General features: G+C 52.5%; 6 protein-coding genes across 6 annotated transcripts; 4 read left to right on the top strand and 2 right to left on the bottom strand.

Moving 5' to 3' along the window:
- Positions 1 to 48: 48 nt before the first annotated feature.
- BDV17DRAFT_289723 (uncharacterized protein) lies at positions 49 to 3,377 on the bottom strand (the record flags this gene model as incomplete). Its single annotated transcript, XM_073761722.1, has 2 exons — positions 49 to 57; positions 99 to 3,377. 2 exons carry the CDS (start codon positions 3,375 to 3,377, stop codon positions 49 to 51), a joined length of 3,288 nt encoding a protein of 1,095 aa, XP_073617329.1.
- A 556-nt stretch (positions 3,378 to 3,933) lies between these two features.
- BDV17DRAFT_39869 (TDT family transporter) lies at positions 3,934 to 6,044 on the bottom strand. Its single transcript, XM_073764477.1, has 5 exons — positions 5,789 to 6,044; positions 5,371 to 5,739; positions 5,025 to 5,321; positions 4,674 to 4,959; positions 3,934 to 4,615 (listed from the first exon to the last, which is right to left on the bottom strand). The coding sequence occupies exons 1-5, from the start codon at positions 5,881 to 5,883 to the stop codon at positions 4,490 to 4,492; spliced, it is 1,173 nt and encodes a 390-aa protein (XP_073617328.1). The 5' UTR covers positions 5,884 to 6,044; the 3' UTR covers positions 3,934 to 4,489.
- Positions 6,045 to 7,248: 1,204 nt separating this feature from the next.
- Positions 7,249 to 8,954, top strand: rhgB (putative extracellular rhamnogalacturonase; the record flags this gene model as incomplete). The annotated part of the gene is made up of 4 exons (XM_073759932.1): positions 7,249 to 7,872; positions 7,919 to 7,957; positions 8,011 to 8,212; positions 8,263 to 8,954. The coding sequence occupies 4 exons, from the start codon at positions 7,249 to 7,251 to the stop codon at positions 8,952 to 8,954; spliced, it is 1,557 nt and encodes a 518-aa protein (XP_073617327.1).
- A 299-nt stretch (positions 8,955 to 9,253) lies between these two features.
- Positions 9,254 to 13,368, top strand: BDV17DRAFT_280749 (major facilitator superfamily domain-containing protein; the record flags this gene model as incomplete). Its single annotated transcript, XM_073759931.1, has 4 exons — positions 9,254 to 10,557; positions 10,588 to 10,828; positions 11,343 to 11,486; positions 11,548 to 13,368. 4 exons carry the CDS (start codon positions 9,254 to 9,256, stop codon positions 13,366 to 13,368), a joined length of 3,510 nt encoding a protein of 1,169 aa, XP_073617326.1.
- Positions 13,369 to 14,253: 885 nt separating this feature from the next.
- Positions 14,254 to 15,266, top strand: BDV17DRAFT_39708 (uncharacterized protein). Its single transcript, XM_073764475.1, has 2 exons — positions 14,254 to 14,582; positions 14,736 to 15,266. Exons 1-2 carry the CDS (start codon positions 14,343 to 14,345, stop codon positions 15,132 to 15,134), a joined length of 639 nt encoding a protein of 212 aa, XP_073617325.1. The 5' UTR covers positions 14,254 to 14,342; the 3' UTR covers positions 15,135 to 15,266.
- A 1,572-nt stretch (positions 15,267 to 16,838) lies between these two features.
- Positions 16,839 to 19,002, top strand: BDV17DRAFT_39688 (putative acetamidase). The gene is made up of 4 exons (XM_073764474.1): positions 16,839 to 17,074; positions 17,140 to 17,543; positions 17,597 to 18,067; positions 18,125 to 19,002. Exons 1-4 carry the CDS (start codon positions 17,034 to 17,036, stop codon positions 18,946 to 18,948), a joined length of 1,740 nt encoding a protein of 579 aa, XP_073617324.1. The 5' UTR covers positions 16,839 to 17,033; the 3' UTR covers positions 18,949 to 19,002.
- Positions 19,003 to 19,145: the final 143 nt, after the last annotated feature.

Below are 19,145 nucleotides of genomic sequence, written 5' to 3'. Positions count from 1 at the left end.
TGACCAGTTTGACCAGTTTGACCAGTTTGACCAGTTTGACCAGTTTGATCAGTTTGACTAGCTTGACTAGCTTGACTAGCTTGACCGTGTTGACCGACCTGTCTAGGCTGGTTGAATTGCCCAAGTTGACCAATGTTTCCATGTTGATCGACTTGTCCAGGTTGAGTCTGTGCAGGTTGAGTTTGTTCAACTTTCGTTTGCACGGGTTGAGTTTGTCCAGCTTGGCCAGCTTGAGCGTCTCCCTGAGTTTGCCCTGCTGCAGCGGCAGCGGCAGCAGCAAGGGCAGCAGCTTGCTGTTCCGCTTGTTTTCGAGCCAGCACATCGGCCTTTCTCGGTCGACCACGAGGCCGCCCGGTGCCTTTCGGTCTGTTCGGATCCCGCGGAGGCTTCGGTTTCCGAGGAATACCATCCGTCTCAGACTTTCGAGGTCGCCCACGTTTGCGCTTCACGGGCAAAGGATTGCCATCCGGTCCGATAATTGGAGCGGTCGCAGTGGTTGACGCGCTAGCTGCTGGCGGAGCAGTCGTCGCAATTGAGAAGGGTATACCTACGCCTGGGATTGCGGCTAGACCGGGAGGCAGAGTGGCAGCCAGAGATGCAGGGTCGTTAGGATCCTTGGGCTTCTTAGGCTTCTTTGGTTTCGACTCATCTCCGGGCTGCTTCCGCGGACGGCCTCTCTTCTTTGGCGTGTGATTCGGGTCCCCTGGCTTCGTCTTTTTCGGCGCCGAATTTTCCGAGATGAACTTCACAGGTGCTTGTCCGTTCACTTGGTTAGCCTGAGCTGGCTGAGCTGGTTGAGCGGCCGGTTGAGAGGCCGTTTGCCATTGAGACGCTTGGCTCTGAGGCGGCTGGCTTTGAGACGCTTGGAACAGAGATGCTTGGCTCTGGGACGCCTGGAAAGGGGATAGTTGGCTTTGGTAAGCCTGGAACTGAGACGCTTGTGGCTGTGATGATTGCGACTGAGACGGTTGAGAGCGGGGCGCTTGGAACGGAGACGCTTGGAATTGATAAGTGTATGATTGAGCGGCGTAATCTTGAGATGCGTGATGAGGCGCGTGGGCCTGAGATGCAGTAGCTTGAGATGCGGCAGTTTGAGGTACACTACTTTGAGGATCGGTAGCTTGAGGCGCAGAAACCTGAGTCGCGGTACTTTGAGATGCAGCAGCTTGGGAGACAGCAGGCTTCTGCTGTTTTGGAGCCTGCTGTTTTGGCTCCTTCTTGACAGCTTTCTTCTTCTTGGGCTCTTTGGCAGGAGGCTTTTGAGAGGCAGGCGCGTTATTTGACTGTGCAGGTTGCTGCTGTTGAGGTCGCGGTGCTTGTTGCTGCTTCATTTGTGGCGTACTCTGCTGAGACACTTGCGCAGTTTGCTGCGGCTTCTGCTGAATTGCTTGTTGAGGAGACTGGGACTGAGAAGCATGCGACTGTTGCTGCAAATGGTACTGTTGCTGTTGGGGAGTCAGCGAGGTGCGCATTTGCGGCGACTGCTGGTATTTTTGGTACTGCCGCTGATATGCATATAGCTGCGGATTCTGCATCTGTGCTTGGTACGGCGACTGCTGTGCTTGCTGGCCGTAGAGTTGCTGGTACGACTGTTGATTCGGCAGGGTTTGTTGCATTTGCTGAGCTTGTGCCTGTTGAGGCTGGGTTTTTTGTGCCTGAGCTTGCGGTTGCGCCGTGCGTTGTGTCTGCTGAGCGTGCGCTTGCATCTGATGGGCATTTGGCGCCTGTGAGGTCTTAGGGCTATGACTAGCTTGAGCTTGCTGCACTTGTTGTCGAGCATGCTGCTGCGACAGCTGTGATACTTGCGATGATTGTGTCACCTGAGGAGCCTGAGTCTGCGAGGACTGAGAAGACTGGGCAGTTTTCTGAGGTTGTTGAGCTTGATGTTGCGCCTGCTGCTGCATCTGCTGAGTGTAAGATACAGGTTGAGTTGGCCTTTGTGTTTGCTGCTGATAATTCTGATATACCTGACTCGATTGAGGTACTTGCTGGGTCGTCTTTTGCGTTTGTTGTTGCTGGTAGGCCTGCGGTGTTTGTTGGCTTGACTGAGGCATATGTTGAACTGACTTCTGCGCTTGTTGCTGCTGTTGCTGCTGCTGATAGGCCTGGATCTGACTCATGTGTGCCGTTTGCTGGTCGGTTTTGAGCCCTGGTTGTTGCTGATAGCTCTGTTGACCCAATCGCGGCGTCTGTTGATGAGGCTTTTGCGCTTGCTGCTGTAGGTAATCCTGTTGAGTCGACTGTGGTGTTTGCTGGGCAGTCTTCTGGGCTTGTTGCTGCTGGTAAGCCTGTATTTGACTGTAGCGAGACGATTGCTGGGCAGGTTTCTGTGCTTGCTCCTGCTGGTAGTTCTGCAACTGACTGGACTGCGGCGTTTGCTGGGCAGGTTTCTGTACTTGCTGTTGCGAGTAACTCTGCTGCAAGGGACTCGACTGCGATACTTGCGTAGCTGACCTCTGCGGTTGTTGTTGCTGCTGATAATTATACTGCTGTTGATATGGAGATTGCTGTGTTTGCGAGTACTGAGAATATTGCGACTGAGATATATACGGAGAATTCTGGCTCTGTGATGTATATTGGGCCTGCTGGGGTTGTCGATACTGAGCCTGCTGTTGCGGCTGCTGATATTGAGCTGGCTGCTGCGCCTTTTGAGACTGCTGGTAGTGGGCTAGAGACTGCGCATGCGCCTGCGCCTGCTGATGCTGCGTTGACTGTTGCTGTTGCTGTGCTTGTTGATATGGTGAGGATTGATACTGTTGCGTATATTGCTGCTGCGAGCTATTAGGTACCATAGGCGAGGCAGTATTAGATGTTGATGCCGCAGGATGCGAATGCGGCGACTGTCGATGTTGCAAGTGCTGCGATTGCAACCGATCCAGCGATTGCTGTGGCGAGGACATATTCATAGTCTGCGTATGCGGCGATAACGCAGTTGCCGAGTTCAGCGCATTCAACGACGTAGGCCGATAGTTGGCCACGGGGTTCGTATTCCTCTGCAGACCCTGCAAGGAAGAAGCATACGGGCTCTTCAACTGCCCGAGTGAGTCCGTACCCGTCGTCCTGGACAGCAGGTCTGTCGTACTCGTGGGCTGGTGATATTGCCCATATGAGCCGAAGCTCGAACCTAAGCTCGAGCCTGCTGGTAACCCGCCGAGTAGGGATGACGACGTCGTGGCCATATTGCGCAGACTGGGAGACAGCGCCGTCAAGTCGGCTTGTGATGCAGACCGGAACAGGGAGCTGTTACCGGCGAACGCATTGGCGTTGGCCGTCTGCGCCTGCCGCCCGGCGATTGGCGATTGCATGTGCTGCTGCTGTGGCTGGGCATTTTGTTGGGATTGCGGTTGCTGGTGGTAATGATGGCCGCCATACATCATTTTGAGTGAGGTACTTCTTATAAAAAGTACCGTAAAATGATGGTTAGAGTCGGGCCACGTCTAGATTAGACATGTAATCGGCGGCGAGGACACGATTAGCGGCGATGTCCGTACAAAGGGCAATTGAGTGGCCAGCAAGTCAGCGCTCCCCCGCCTCCGCCAGCAGCAGCAGTAGGTGCCGTAAATTCAATGATCAGATCGAAAATCAACGACCGGCGACGCGCAGAAGTAACGCGTTGACAATTGCCGTGATGGTCGGCAACAACTCGCTGGAGTCACGACGAGGCCTCTCGACCGGCGAATCAGAGGGCGCGATGCGGAGACGGTCCCGTGATCGAAAACTGCAGCCCCAGGCAGAAAGTACTACGGCAATCGGAAGAGGCCAGGTGGCGCAGTTGGAGACGCAGAGACTCAAGAGTGAAATCTCAGCTCGCCCCCGAAGGGCAATGGAGGCAGCAGCGACAGGGAACGGACAGGCTGCTGAGAAGTCGTCGAGCAAAGGTCGCCAGGCTGGAGCTGGGATCTGGAAGTCTGGGGTCGGCCGAGATGAACAGATGGATTGCGGTCGCAGTCGATGGGCGCCGTTCTTTTTTTTAATTATTTTATTTTATTTTCTTTTGGGATTTTTGGATTTTCTGAATTTTTGAATTTCGGCGCTTCTCTGGTACTCCCCGCATCACGTGAGCCTGCCATGCGGGCGTCGGGCAACAACTGGACACCTCACCCATGGTTCAGCAGGGCATACAGTGCATAACTGTATTAATGTACTAAGGTAGTACTCAATATGACCATACTACAGGGGACATTCCACATATATTATAAGACCTTGGAGTTATAGTCATTCTGTTATGGAGAGTATTTAGCACTCTACAAACGCAGCATCGTTATATGGTCAGTTTTGATATCCACCCCAAGATCCGGTCGCTTAAACTTACAATAGCGGGTACTTCATGCCACCGAAAAATTGAAAAGGTCTGATATGCCTATAGTCTATCCCAAGAAATAAACAACTCCCTCGCTTATGCCTCTATGGTAAAACACGCCAGATTCTCAGTAAAATACCCCCAGTCCGCCACCAGTTATGCCACCTTGACAACATCCTTCCCCTCCTCCTAAGCCCTCTCTTTAGCCCTCAACTCCGCAAGACATGGCGCCTCGAACATCCGCCCTGAAACAACCCCCTTCAGCGTCCCAGCACTAACAACAAGCCACAAGACCACGACGCAGATCGAGATAATCTACTTCTATCAGTAACCAACTCTTCCCAATGATCTCCAAAGGAAGAAAGGCACATACCGTCCCAAGAACCCGAAAGAACGCCGACGGAAGCTCCTTCCCAATCTGGCTGGTACACAGCGCATAAGCCCCGATGGGAAAAATGAATCCCCACCACCCGATATTAAACGGGAACGTTTTGCATCGTGCTATCGAAGCCGAAGCAAAGAATAGCCAGACGAGCCCGAACGCCCATAGAATAAGACCGACCAGGAAGCCCATTGTGTGCAGCGTCGGGCCGGAGAGTTCTTCGAGGGTGCGAGTTTGGGGGAAGATTGTCTGGGCCGCTTTGCCGAGTTCTATGGCTCTGGTTATTTATTACAGGGTCAGTCTGGTCTTCTTGATACAAGGTAAAAGATGTTTCTCACTTACGCATATCCCCCAGATCCAAACGGTCCTATTGGGAGAAAGACACTAACGATCATTGCTTTTGGAGGGACCTTGTGCAGTGTCAACCGCTGGAGGTAGATCACCATAACCATTAGTCCGAGAGGGAGTCCAATCCCCCATAGCACGTAGCTGACGATGATAGTCCACATGGCGTGTTGTGGGTTTGGCAGGATGTCAGCTACTATTGCGCCTGACGAGGCTGCAACTACGCAGCCGACAATGGGAACCAGCCATACTGCCGTCATTGACGAGAGTTGGGTCTCTGATGTTCTAGACATCCTAGAAGATGTCAGTTCTCACAAGTAAGTTGTTGGATCAATGGACCTACAATAGAAAAGGCAGTAACAGTGCAGTTGACACGGATATCACAGCATCAATAATCCAGATCGCCCATGCAAAGCTCCGGGCCCATTCACCCCAGGTGGGTACGCAAACAAGACAGAACATGTTGACGATAGTCGCCAGTCCCATCGGAAGAGTCCCGATAAACATAGACTGTACCGGGTGCGATATCATGGCTTTGAAGATCTCCGGATACAGCGTGTATCGCAGCAACGAGATGATGCATGCTATAAGAAATATGAAGACGTTCAAGGCGAAGATGACAACGGAGATCCAGTACAGCCATTCACCGTTGTAAGGCAGTGTATTCAACTGCTGGGACACGATGCCGGTGCCCATGATAACAGAGAACCATCTAGTCTGGTTAGTCTGGTTGTTCTGTATGCGACAGGTGAAGAGCATACGATGGGGTAAAATTCCGCACCACCTTCCTCCATCCCACGTCATGCTTGGTAAGTACGCATTGTTCGGGTTCCTGACCCTTGTCTTCATCTGTCATGATGCCGTTGAAGGAATGTCGGGCCGATCCATGAACTATGTATGCCGCCGTATCCGGTAACACCAGCAAATTTTAAGGTTCATTCCACTTCTGGAACGTCAGATTAAATCAAGCAACTAGTTCGCTTTCAATAGTAAACCACGAAGCCAGAAAATTTGTAGAGCTGTACCATCGGCATCTTGATTCAGCTCCCGAAGAAAATTTGGCGGGCCGAGTTTTCGGTGGAGGATCCACCACAGATCGCGGCGCCGTGGGAGCAGCATCGACGGCACAAGTCGAGAAGACAAAGCACTAAACTGTAAGCTTTTTGCAGTCTTAGACTCTAGGTTTCCAACTCCAAGTGCAAAGTAACATAGATATAGTGCACCATGTGAAAAGTTTCCGATTGGTTTTTACCCGATTGGCTCGAATAAGCAGATCTGTAGATCGATGCATGACGGTCGACTCGTTGAAATTTCAGGATTGTCGGAAGATTCGTAAATGACTCCAATTCTTTTTTAGATTCTCTGGCTCTGTTGCCAGAAATTTGCATCCCATGGTCTGGGACTCTGCAGTGTGGCCAGACCTGAAAGGGCAAATGCAGAAATATATATTTTGAGACTTTGGACGGTTGGAGGGAACATAACCAACTAGCATGGCTCACCCCACCTCGAGATAACCTTCGTGATTTAATCTTATCTTTGACAGGCCTCATCCCAGGGACAGTCAACTCAACTGAACAAAGGAGTCTCGACTCTTCTCATCTGAGCAACGGAAAGATGTGCGGGTAAGTAATTGGTTAAGCTTAATCTAAGCAAAACCACCAAAGGGGCCCGTGGTTAGCTTGTGCTGCCTTGTCTGCGTTTCATCCTTGGCTCCAGCCTTGCGGGACATCTTTTTCTTAGCTTTGCAGCAGACTAAAGAGACTTATCTAGCAGCGAGTTAGCAGAGCTGCAGACTGCGACATGGCGCTGGCCGCGCTGCTCGCTTCGCTTGGGACGACCTCGGGCCACGCACTCTCAACACTTGTGGAGCCAGCCATATCCACCAGCCAGAACTGCGGCGCCGACGGCTTCAGATCGAACTCAGTGCAGCTGCAGAGCCAATGATATCCCCAGAGAGCGAGCTGGGCCGTGCTCCAGCCTCCAGCTGTCAAGCTTTAGGGAAGCTTGTCTCCACTCTTCGGGACGTGCTCCTTCTTCTCGAAATGACAGGAGTCGCAGGATGCGTGTCGGACGATAGACGGGCGCTTTCAAGCTCAAACATTCGTCCTTGGTAATTTCTCCTATATCAGATAGGGGTCTGTATATAAGGGTAGAGAGATGGCGCGATATGTTGTCATTGATGCTCAGATTGAACCAATATTGATTCCCTCTCATCTTCATCATGCGTCTCGGTCAACTTGCGTTCTTTTTGACCCCTTTCCTTGTGAAGGCCCAACTCTCTGGTAGCGTTGGGCCTCTTACATCGTCAAGCTCAAAGAGTCAGACGAAAACTTGCAATGTCGTCGACTATGGCGCCATAGCTGACAAGTCTACCGATATTGGGCCTGCGCTCTCTTCTGCCTGGGATGACTGCGCCAGTGGTGGAGTCGTCTACATTCCACCCGGCGACTACGCGATTGAGACGTGGGTTAAGCTGTCAGGCTGTAAGGCTTGTGCCATCCAGCTTGACGGTATCATCTACCGTACTGGTACCGATGGCGGTAACATGATCATGATCGAGCACAGTTCAGATTTCGAGTTCTTCAGCAGCACCTCCGAGGGTGCCTTCCAGGGGTACGGGTACGAGTTCCATGCTGAAGGCTCGTCGGATGGCCCGCGCATTCTCAGACTTTACGATGTGTCTGACTTTTCCGTGCACGATGTCGCGCTTGTGGATTCGCCCCTATTCCACTTTTCCATGGACACATGCACGAACGGCGAGGTATACAATATGGCCATCCGTGGAGGTGACATGGGAGGACTCGATGGTATTGACGTCTGGAGTGAGAACGTCTGGATCCACGACGTAAGCTGCGCTCTCGTTCGACATGGCCATTGACTAACAAGTGTAGATCGAGGTCACAAACAAGGACGAATGTGTCACTGTCAAGGTAAGCCACTTTCACTCATGGTGGTAGCACTAGTCGCTGATTTTGCCCCTTAGAGTCCGTCCAAGAACATCCTCGTCGAGAACATTTACTGCAACTGGAGCGGTGGCTGTGCCATGGGATCTCTAGGAACCGACACTGATATCTCCCATATTGTGTACCGTAACATCTACACCTGGAACTCAAACCAGATGTACATGGTCAAGAGCAACGGAGGCAGCGGATCTGTGTCTAACCTCGTGCTGGAAAACTTCATCGGTATGTTGTCCTGAACACAGTCGACTAATCAAGCAATGCTGACGGCTTAGGTTACGGAAACGCGTACTCGCTGGACATCGACGCCGAGTGGAGCAGCATGAGCACCATTGACGGTGACGGTGTCTCCTTGAACAATGTGACGATTCGAAACTGGAAGGGAACCGAAGCAAATGGTGCAGAGCGCGGCCCCATCAAGGTGATCTGTGCATCCGGGGCACCCTGTATGGAGGTAACAATCGAGGACTTTGCGATGTGGACCGAGTCTGGAGACGAGCAGACGTATGCTTGCGAGAACGCGTTTGGAGATGGATTCTGTCTAGGAGAGGGCGACGGGTCGTCTGGCTACACCACGACGCTGACCGCCTCCGCAGCGCCCTCTGGCTACTCCGCTGCGGGGAAGATGGACAACGATCTCGACTCTGCTTTCGGCACCGACAGCGAGATCCCCATTCCGACCATCCCAACCTCCTTCTTCCCTGGCGCGACCCCCTACAGCGCCCTGGCAGCAGCTTCGTCAGCAGGCGTGTCAACTCCTGTTGCGAGCGCAAGTGCCAAAGCCTCGTCGCGTGGCTCAATCACCCTGTCTTTGTCGTCCGCCGTCCCAACACCAGTTGTCGATGCTGTGAGCAACTCGCTCACTTCTGCTTCATCGGTTGACGCCGGCTCGGAGCCTACTGAGACACCCAATAGGAGCTCTCACCACCACAAGCACAAGCATCACGGTCGCTGTCGCGCTCATTGATTGATGGCAACGTCTATCGAGTGAAGGATACGAGGTACTTAGAACTCATTCCAGTCCATGATAGCTTCAGAAATATTACTCGTTCATCATGATTATACCTAAAATTCTAGCCTTACTCCCGAGATTCATGTCACATCACGATCTTCTGAAGCCTCAAAGCTAACAATGGCAATGATCCAGGCAACTACGATGCTCCCCCTTCGAACCTCATAAATCCCAAACCCCATGGTTCCATACGGCAATTCCGTATCCACACATTCTCTCGTATTCAGCATGATATTTTAGTTCATACATACAAAATGCCTTTCTACAGAGATTCCGAGCCCTCCAGTCCCCGGTTCGCGCCTTTGGCCGAAACCGCCGAAACCGCGCCTCTAAACCGCTCCGCAGACCTCGATCCATCCTCCGCTTATAAACTCAACGCGAATGTGCTAAACCGCGCCATTCAGGAAATTGGGATGGGACATTACCAATGGCGACTGTTTTGGGTAGTCGGATTCGGCTGGGCCTGTGATAACTTATGGCCTATTGTTACCTCCCTGATACTTCTTCCCGTCACATATGAGTTCGACGTCTCCCAGTCACCTCTCTTGCTTCTAGCACAGAACATAGGGCTCCTGGCTGGCGCACTGTTTTGGGGATTTGGCTGCGACATCTTTGGGCGACGAATAGCCTTCAACATGACAATTGGCATCACGGCGGTGTTCAGCCTGGCTACGACATTCGCGCCTTCTTTCGGCTGGGTGTGCGTCTTGGCCGCCCTTTGGTCAATAGGCGTTGGAGGGAACCTCCCTGTGGATTCAGCCATATTTCTTGAGTTCTTGCCTGGGTCACACCAGTATCTACTTACTCTATTGTCAGTCAACTGGGCTGCGGCGCAGTTTTTGGCCAATCTTGTTGCATGGGGCTTGGTGGGTAATTTCACCTGTCCTTCGGCGGATGGTTGCACGAGAGCGAACAATCTAGGCTGGCGGTACTTCGTCGCCAGCATGGGAGGTATGGCTCTATTAATGAGCATCACTCGATACTTTCTATTCAGCCTTCTCGAGTCTCCTAAATACCTCATGGGCAAAGGAGAATACTATAAAGCCGTTTCTGTTGTTCATGAGGTAGCCAAGCGCAACGGAACGAGCTGCAGCCTGACCACAGATGAACTGCACGACTGCGATAACAGCAGAAATGGGCACGAGAGACTGGGCGATTACCAGCACCGGAGAGGATTAAGCCTCAATGACCGACTTAGAATGTTCTTAGAGCCATTTTCATCCACCCAGCTCAAGTCTCTGTTCTCCGGACCGCGGCGCTTTCGGGCTACAACCCTCCTGATCAACATTTGGGGTTTCGTCGGCATTGCCTTTCCTTTATATAACGCCTTCTTACCATATCTCCAGCAGCAGCGCGGAATAGAATTCGGAGACGGCTCGACTTATATCACATACCGCAACTCACTTATTATTGCAATAGCCTCGATACCCGGCAGCCTCGTTGGGAGTAAGATGGTGGATATGGCGCTGTTTGGGCGCAAGGGCACGCTTACCCTGGCTACATTATTGACAGGGGTCTTCCTCCTTGCATCTACGACCGCCACTACGTCCTCAGCCTTGTTGATCTGGAACTGCGCCTACGGTTTCAGCAGCAGTCTTGTCTATGCCGTGCTCTACGCCTACACCCCAGAGATCTTTGAAAGCAGGAACCGCGGTACGGGCAATGCACTAACGAGTGCAGCGAACCGGCTCGGTGGGATTATGGCACCTCTCATAGCCATGGGATCAAACCTACAGAGCACCGTTCCAGTGTATGTGAGCGGGATCATGTTCATGTTAGCTGGGGTGTTGGTCATCTTCGTTCCATATGAGAGTCGGGGGAAGACAAGCGTCTAAACGCCCAACCTTAGATTAGTGCCCACTTCTAGAACATAAATATAGCAATTGCCCAGCCAGTATTAGAATTTATCAGAATAGATAGGTTCAACCAATATTAGATGGTCCGGCCGAGGTTTTGATAAACTTGCAGTTGTATGCAGAAGAACACCTTGTCAAAGTGGTTCTCGAAGGCTTCAAGGAACCGAACGGGCGGCATGCATGAAACATGTGCATGTTGGGCTCGGTATTGTCTCAATCATGCGACTAACTCGTCTTCATTGAGCGTACGACCGCGCTTTGTTGCAGCAATTGACCAGTTGGGCTCCCCCGCAGTGGAGCAGCGAGAAGCCACGATGGGTGCCTGACCGCCAGACAATGATGCCTGTCAGAAGACGACTACTCCCTACCTCCTGGTATCTCGTGAGACGAGCTGACCTTTGTCCTCTTCTTCCGTTCTTGTCTCTCCAAAGAGTATATTATTGCCCATGAATATCCACTAACACACGACGGTCTCCGCTTCTGTCAGATGCCTGCGCTGTATCTCGAGGCCAGTCCGACCATGACCTTCGCCTACGACCATGAGGCGGAGTTCTGGGGTGCCTTGATCAATCCCGACAAGAGTCCTTCGCCTCTGCTGGAGCAGTTATGTCTGGGGATAGCTCATGTTATGGTAGGTGTCGAAGGTCCTGAACCATGTGTCTCAAAGCAAGCGCTTATCAATTGCTGGATAGACCACCTTCGACAATTACGCGATCCCCGATCTCACCGCCGAGCGACTTGCAGCGTTCTACCGAAAAGTCGGCGGCAACTACGACGTCCTCTTCCTTGATACGAAGCCCTCGGCGCTCTCCTTCATTTACCAGCGTCTCGGCTGCTTCCACAGTATACAACCCTCCGCCGATCCATACAAACCCCCATCGATCCCCGCTTTACAGCCCCACGGTTTCGTCCGATGGCAGACGATTCAACTCCTTTTAGACCCAGATGAGCATGTCTCCTACCTCCAGAACGCCGTTGAGCGGTGGGACATTTTCAGCCCTAATGGGACCCTCTTCCCGAAGACGATTCCCCGCGAGGCGTTCCCGGCGGAGCCAGACCCAGAGATGATCCAGTGGCACGAAACGGTCAGCCAGAAGTTTGAGTTCGATTACTGGAAGAAGAACCTCCCCACTACTGGAACATATCATCAGAGAGACACGTCGGCGTCGAGTAGCAAGGAAGATGATTTCGTCCATGTCCATCATCCGCGACCATCAGCGTCAAACTATCGCTACTCTGTGCCCGCCGACCCGCACACCTCCCGCCGACACCAGAGACGCCAGAGCGACGGGGTCCCCCCAAACTCGCACAAGTCGCAGACCAGTGTCCCTCGTCGGTCTGCCGAGCTTGCAAGCGGCTATACCTCCCCACGGGCTCCGTCCCCGCCAACATGGCCGAAACACGCACCAACAAGTTCAACGAAGAGCCGAGGCCGCGAGCGCAAGACCTACTCCCGCCCCGTCAGCCCTGAACAACTCCACGCACATAGCTCCTCAGACGCATCATCAGAGGGCTCCGGCACCGCAACACAAAGCTTAGACCCCGGTTCACCCCCTCCCCGCTACGCCCACCACCACCGCAATCTATCCCCGCCGCACGCCCCGCACCCCCGTCGACACTCCCACGAAGCCTACTCGCGCAGACCGCACAGAGATCTCTCTCCAGATACAGCGCGACGGTACGCATACCGCGCGCACTCAGACGCGTTCAGCCCCTCCAACATGAACAGGCCCTACGACTCTGACAGCGGCCGTCCACCGCGCCAACCACGCGTCTACATCGACGAAGTGCGGCAGTCTCGTACACCAAATCCAGGACCTACCAGCTACCGCGAGCCAGTCTTCGGCGAGTCCGCTACCGCCCCGACGAGCCCTCTTTACGGGCATGCGCACTCCGTCCACCCAATCCCCGTTCACCCGCGCTTCGTGAACGTGAATAACCCGGCTTATATGGTCCATCCGCATTCCCATTCGCATACACACCCGCAAGCTCCTCAACCAGACTTAGATGCAAGCGTCATGGACGACCGCCCGCGAAACGGATACCGCGTCGTCCATCCACATGCACAACCACACCCTCAAATGCCCCAGCCCGACCTCGACGCGAACCTCATGGATGATCCCCGCCGGAACGGCTACCGCGGTAGCCCAGCGTATATGGTCCCTCCTCACAGTCACAGTCACAGCCACCACGCAGCACCAGCACCAGCACCAGACTTCGACTCCAGCGTCATGATGGATGATCCGCGCGGGGGGACATACCGCGGGGGCAGTGTAACGCCCAACCCTGTTGGAAGTGCAAGCGCCAGTTCCAGTGCCAATGCCAGTGCTAGTGCTAGTGGCGGTGCGCCATATGGCCGACCACGCTTCGCATCCGTAGGCGAATTCCAGCCGCCGAGACAAGCGTGGGCGGGGATGGGTGTGCATGGTCATTCTGGACGGATGGTCCCGCCGGGGATTATTCAGGCGGAGTATGGTGGGGGTGGGAGGAGGGCGTCGATGTATGATCGATGATGAAGCGGTACTTTATTAATTACAGCAAGCAGTACGGCATAAGATGCGTTATGGTTATAAATTACTGACATTTAGGTTGTATGGTGAATTGGTGATTCAATTGGTGTTTGGTTATCGGACGACTTTGGACTTTTGGACTTTTGGACTTTGAACCTGAATTTGCAACTGGAATTGGGAGTACATAAGACATGATTATGGCCAGCTGCATCTACATTCACGGCACGATTTACGACAGATCTTTCTCACCGCTAGATACCTTGAGCTGGAGTTGGTTGCTCATTTCGTTGCTCATTCGAGCTGAAGTTGCGCATTTTATGCATCCAGGCATGAATATGACAGGATTTACCTACCGAGCGGGGTTGCTGTGGGTGAGGCTCGCTGCTTGATCTCGGTTTCGATCCCGTCACGATCACGACTTACGACGTTACGACAAGTGATGGTAGAAGGCGTTTCGATCTCATCTCATCTCTTATATGGTGTTTATTTTTATTTTATTGCCTGTGTCTCGCGTCGCTTTGTGTTTGTATCTAAGCGTTACAAGCCGGTCCTATTGCGTTGATTCCTGATTTTCATCCTTGAAACGAGCCTTGTTCATGAATCGCAATGATGCTGAAGATGAAGGCCCTAGAAATAAATCACGTTGACCTCGTGGCTGGAAACCAAAACCTACCTAGGGCATGCAAGGGAGTGACCTTGAAACAGGAACCCTCACCTCCCTCACCACAACTCAATCTCACCACTCACCACTTTCCCCTCTCCAAGTCCACACACAGCCTCAAACAAGAAAGACACTAAATCCCTCGGCCTCAAACCCTGAAAGTGCACGTCTTACGAATCAGCCCTCGGCTTGTCTTTATCCTGCTGCGATCGACCGGCCGGAGCCCATTGTCCAATAATACTGGAGACTGGGGCTGGAGGCATGGCATGGCATGGCATTGACGTCAGAATGAGCCCGCGCGGGAAAAAGGCCCGCAATGGTCAATCTGGATGAATGGATGGAGGTATATATCTGTGCCAGCCCCGCGAATTTCGATCGAGTCCGTTTCTTTTTTCGTTCCTGTCTCCTGCAGGTGCGGTTCTTGCTTGGTTTTGGAGCCTCGTTTTTGACCCTGAGCCTGATCCTTTTTTTCTGCGCTGAGGCTTCGACTGGAACAGTCGGTCAAGATGGTATGTCTTATCTATACAGTACTCCATACTTACTACCCCCATCCATGGTTTGTCCCTTGCTTCACTCCACGCGAGCCGGTGAAACCTCTCAGTCCCTGAGGTCGAGGCTGGGCTGAACCAAGGGTCTTACCTTGTCACCCCCATCGCGAAAATGAGATAAAAAAGGGCGCATGCTTACCACTTACAACCACCCTCCACAGGCACCAATTGCCTTTGACCCATTCTCCTCTCTCTCCTCCGAGAGCCCAAACCACGTCCTAACCCCTCGCCAATCCACAAACGACGATTCTGGTTGTAACTGCCCAAGCACAATCTCCGGCGGTGCGATTGCTGGAATTGTGATCGGCTCGATCGCGGGAACCCTCTTGCTCATCTGGCTTTGGCGCACGTGCATGACGACGACCGCGCTGCACGAGGCCGAGAAAACGGGCGCGCCCGTCTATACGACTAGGGACGGATACCCGGCTAATGAGGCGACGACGCATCATCGGCGACGGAGACGTAGGGTTAGTCCTTATTCAGAGAAGGGATATGGGCGAAGAAGCAGTGTCGGCCGGGGTGGTGATGTAAGAAGGCCGAGAAGAGTTTATCTTGCTTGAGCTTTCGACTTGGAGGTGTAAACATCGCTCGTCGGTGACAGGCTCTCAATAATCTGTACCTGGAGTGATGGAGTGGCCGGTCGTGAAAGATGCCGTTGAAACTGTCCGATAAACTTGGGATGGCCTTTTGATGATTCTATGATTTACATGCTGATGCTCATGCCGTGATGTATAATGTGGCTTCCATGATTGATGAATTAATGACATTCCGGTCCGACTGTTTTGAGTTTTCCGAGGAATGAATATGGCCAAGGAAGTTCCTGTCAAGGTATGTTAGAACTTGTCTCTGGGATAACCAGATCAGAGACGAGAATAACGGTGTTCTTTCGGGATTTTGGCAGCATTACCAATTTGCCAGTCAGATAAAAGCATTTGAAGCTCCGAGACCAAGACCGGCAGCCCTGCATTAGCAAGTCTAAAACATCCTGTGAGATACTGAGACTGACATGCATATGCATACCATGAATGGGCCTGCGTGGAATCTGAAACTGGTTCCTCAAGAGCCAACTCTAGAATATGTCCACTGCTGTGCCCGGTATAGCTGGAATGTAGGGAGCCTGCAGATTCCCTCGCAATCCCGGACTTCCTTGGTCGTGGTGCATAAAAATGCCAACGGTCCCCAGCTAATTTCCGACTCATTTGGGGCCTCGACTTCTCAACATATGGAGGCCGGGAGATAGTGATGTATCTACGGTGCAGTCCGCTAACTCCCTGCTTCAAAAGTCTGAACTTCGTCGTTGAGACCCGTCAATATTCGACGCTCTCTTTCTGGTACTTTCCTCACATTGCCCAAAGAACGCGACTTGTCTCTGCTCTGCTATACGACGCATACATTGCTTCATAAAATCTCGAAAGCCCCTTTAACACGCGTAGTCCCAGTCAATGAACGCGTATTGGTGCCGAAACGAATGACCCAGCGCATACACTATGGCTCTTGTCCGTGATACTTTCTTCTGGCGAAGGTTCTCAAGAGCCGTGCACCTGGATGAGGAGGTGAAATCTCCAACAGACGAGAAAGAACCCACAATCTGGTCGTGCGTCAACTCGAACCGTATGATATAATCTCATGACTAACAAGCCGCCAGAGATAATTGGTTGCACAAACAACGACGAAAACGGAGGAAGAGTTTCATATGCGGTTGCGCGATCTGTCTATTGATATCGATTTTCCTTGCAGCTGTTTCTGTGGTTGTTTGGTGGTTATGTGCGCACAATTGGTTGCAGGACGGGTCGATATAGGGTTTGATGGCTGAGGTTGAGGATTGTTGACGACTTCGCGAATAACATAAACAACATCTCGGGGAATCTGGAGGGATGGAGTATGGAGAGAACTCAGAGAACGTTGGAGATTATCTTTGGGGCATCACATGGAGCTGGTCTCGGTGATGCTGGAGGAGCACGGAGCCGGAAAGCGGATACCCAATATAACGATAAAGATAGATATCTCGTGCACAATAAACTAGATAATGAGCAAAGAGCAAAGATAGTTCAAGACGAGAGTTGGAGAAGAGATCGGAGGTCCACCAAGGTTGCTTCAACTGTACCTGTTATCGGCCCCCGCGAGGACCTTCCAGATTTGGCGACTCACGAGTCCCTGGCAGAGTCTCAAAGTGAATGAGCTTCAGGAATGCAACATTGAGATCTTGTCTTCACCAAACTCTATCATATTATAAAAGAGAGCGTCGAGACTCGAGACCACCGAATCTGGAGAGAGATTCACTCTGACTGTCGCGGATCGTCGCCGTTGGCCGTCAACTACCAGTGTCGCTTATCTGCGGGTCTTATCGCTCCATCTCCGCATCTCCGCATATAAAGGCGCCCTCGGGCTTTCGTCTGCCTTCCGACCTTTCAGTTTGTCTCTCTTCTTCGGTTCAGCTGAGTTTCCGGGCGAGAGACAAGATGCTTCCACCATTTGATTACTTCACCTATCGGAATGCCCGGTAAGCCCACCAGAGAGACTGCTTTGGATGTCTGAACAGTGTGTTGATTGACTGACCTCGGATAGGAGCATCAAGCGGCAGGAACGCGCGACACGATTCGCTTCTTTGGCTCCGGAATACCATGCCGCTTTCACACCTTCCGATCGAACAATAGTCAACAAGCCCATTGAGGATCTCGTATCGGAAGTCCAAATTGGGACTCTTTCCTCAACTGACGTTCTGCGAACGTACGGCAAGGTGGCTGTGAAAGCGCAAGAAAAGACAAATTGCATCACAGAACTTCTGTTGCCAGAGGCTGAGGTCTGGGCCCAGACCGAAGTTAACCTCAAGGGCCCGCTGGCCGGAGTGCCAATCTCGCTCAAAGACTCGATTCAGGTCAAGGGCTTTGACATTACACTAGGTTACTCCCGTCTGGCGGGGAAGCCGTATGCCGAGGACGGGCCGATTGTGAAACTCTTAAAGGATGCGGGTTGGTTATCCGCCTCCGTATGATTGCGTGAAGCAGACACTGACGATTCGCAGGAGCGGTGCCTTATGCGAAGACGGCCCTGCCGGTGACACTTCTGTCCTTCGAGTCGGCTAACCCCGTCTGGGGTACCTGCCTCAATCCTCATGTCCCGCAGTACTCTCCCGGTGGCTCAACAGGCGGAGAAGGTGCTTTGCTTGCTCTCGGCGGTCGGATCGGTATTGGCTCAGACGTCGCAGGCTCAGTCCGTGTCCCTGCGGCCTGGAGTGGAATATATTCCCTCCGCTGCAGCACTGGTCGCTGGCCAAAAAATGGAGTCAACACCAGTATGGCTGGTCAAGAGGGGGTCCCGAGTGTCTTTAGTCCTATGGCTCGCACATTGAATGATTTGACTTACTTTACGCGATCTATCATCAACATGAAGCCATGGAAATACGACTACACGGTTCATCCCATTTCTTGGCGGAATGAGGAGGAGAGTAAAGCTAAAAGCAAACCGTTAAGGGTTGGCTTGATGACGAGTGACGGTAACACAGACATCAAACACCCAAAGGCAAAGAATTAGCTTTCTGACTGAGTAACAGGCGTTATCCCCCCGACTCCAGCTATCGAGCGGGCCGTCGCGACAACGGCTGCTGCTCTCTCCGCGGCAGGTCACGAAGTGGTGGAAATCACACCCCCGGCGAATGCTGACCCTTTCACTGGCCTTCACCTTGCCTCCCAGCTGCTCAACTCAGACGGCTGTGAAACGTTCAACTCTCACTTCTACAGTTTCGAGCCGTCAGATCCCGGAGCTGCTCAGCTTTCTGCGATTGCTAAATTGCCTCGCCCTTTGCGATACCTCTATTACCTCTTTGTACGGTATATCCGACGCGATGAGAAATGGGCGGCATTAATTCGAAGCTTTGGCCCAAAGAGCGCAGCCCACCAATGGAAGCTGGTTGCTAAACGCGAGGCTTTCCGCTCGACCTGGCACGCCTGGTGGGACATGGACTCACAGCAGTACGACTTTATTCTGTGTCCAGTCAACGCGACGCCGGCCATTCCACACAAGGCGATGAAGGACGCCGTCTCGTCCTGCGGGTACACTTTCCTCTGGAACCTGCTGGACTACAGCGCCGGTGTGCTCCCGGTGTCACATGTCGAGCCTAAGAAGGATGCACTTGCGGCTCCTTATAAGACGGTTTTGAAGCAGCTGGGCGCCAATCACACGCTTGCGCGGGGTGCTTGGAAACATTACGACGCGAGCAAGATGGCGGGGCTTCCGACCGCAGTGCAGGTAGTAGGCCGAAGGTGGCAGGAGGAGAAGGTGCTCGGGTACATGGCGGCTGTCGAGCAGGCGCTGGAGAAGTTTCAAGACCCGGTCACTGGAGAGGGAGGCAAGTATCCCCTGATTGAGCTGGATTGATCAGTTTCTTTACGAATCTCAGTGTTATAGTTTTCAGCGACAATGTTGATACTCCGTACCTTGACCCCAGTTTTCTGTAAACCAAATTGTGTGAGCAATCACAAAGACTAAGCTATTCTTATTCTTAGAGTCTTCAGAAAAAGACCAATAAGAGTGTTGCTGGATGATTGTGCCAGAGGGAGCTGACACCAATAAAA

Source organism: Aspergillus undulatus, assembly GCF_047715775.1.
Source record: "Aspergillus undulatus strain CBS 261.88 unplaced genomic scaffold BDV17scaffold_14, whole genome shotgun sequence".
Taxonomy (NCBI): Eukaryota; Fungi; Ascomycota; class Eurotiomycetes; order Eurotiales; family Aspergillaceae; genus Aspergillus; species Aspergillus undulatus.
Note: the sequence above shows the minus strand (reverse complement) of the source record. Positions and strands in the feature narration are given on the sequence as shown.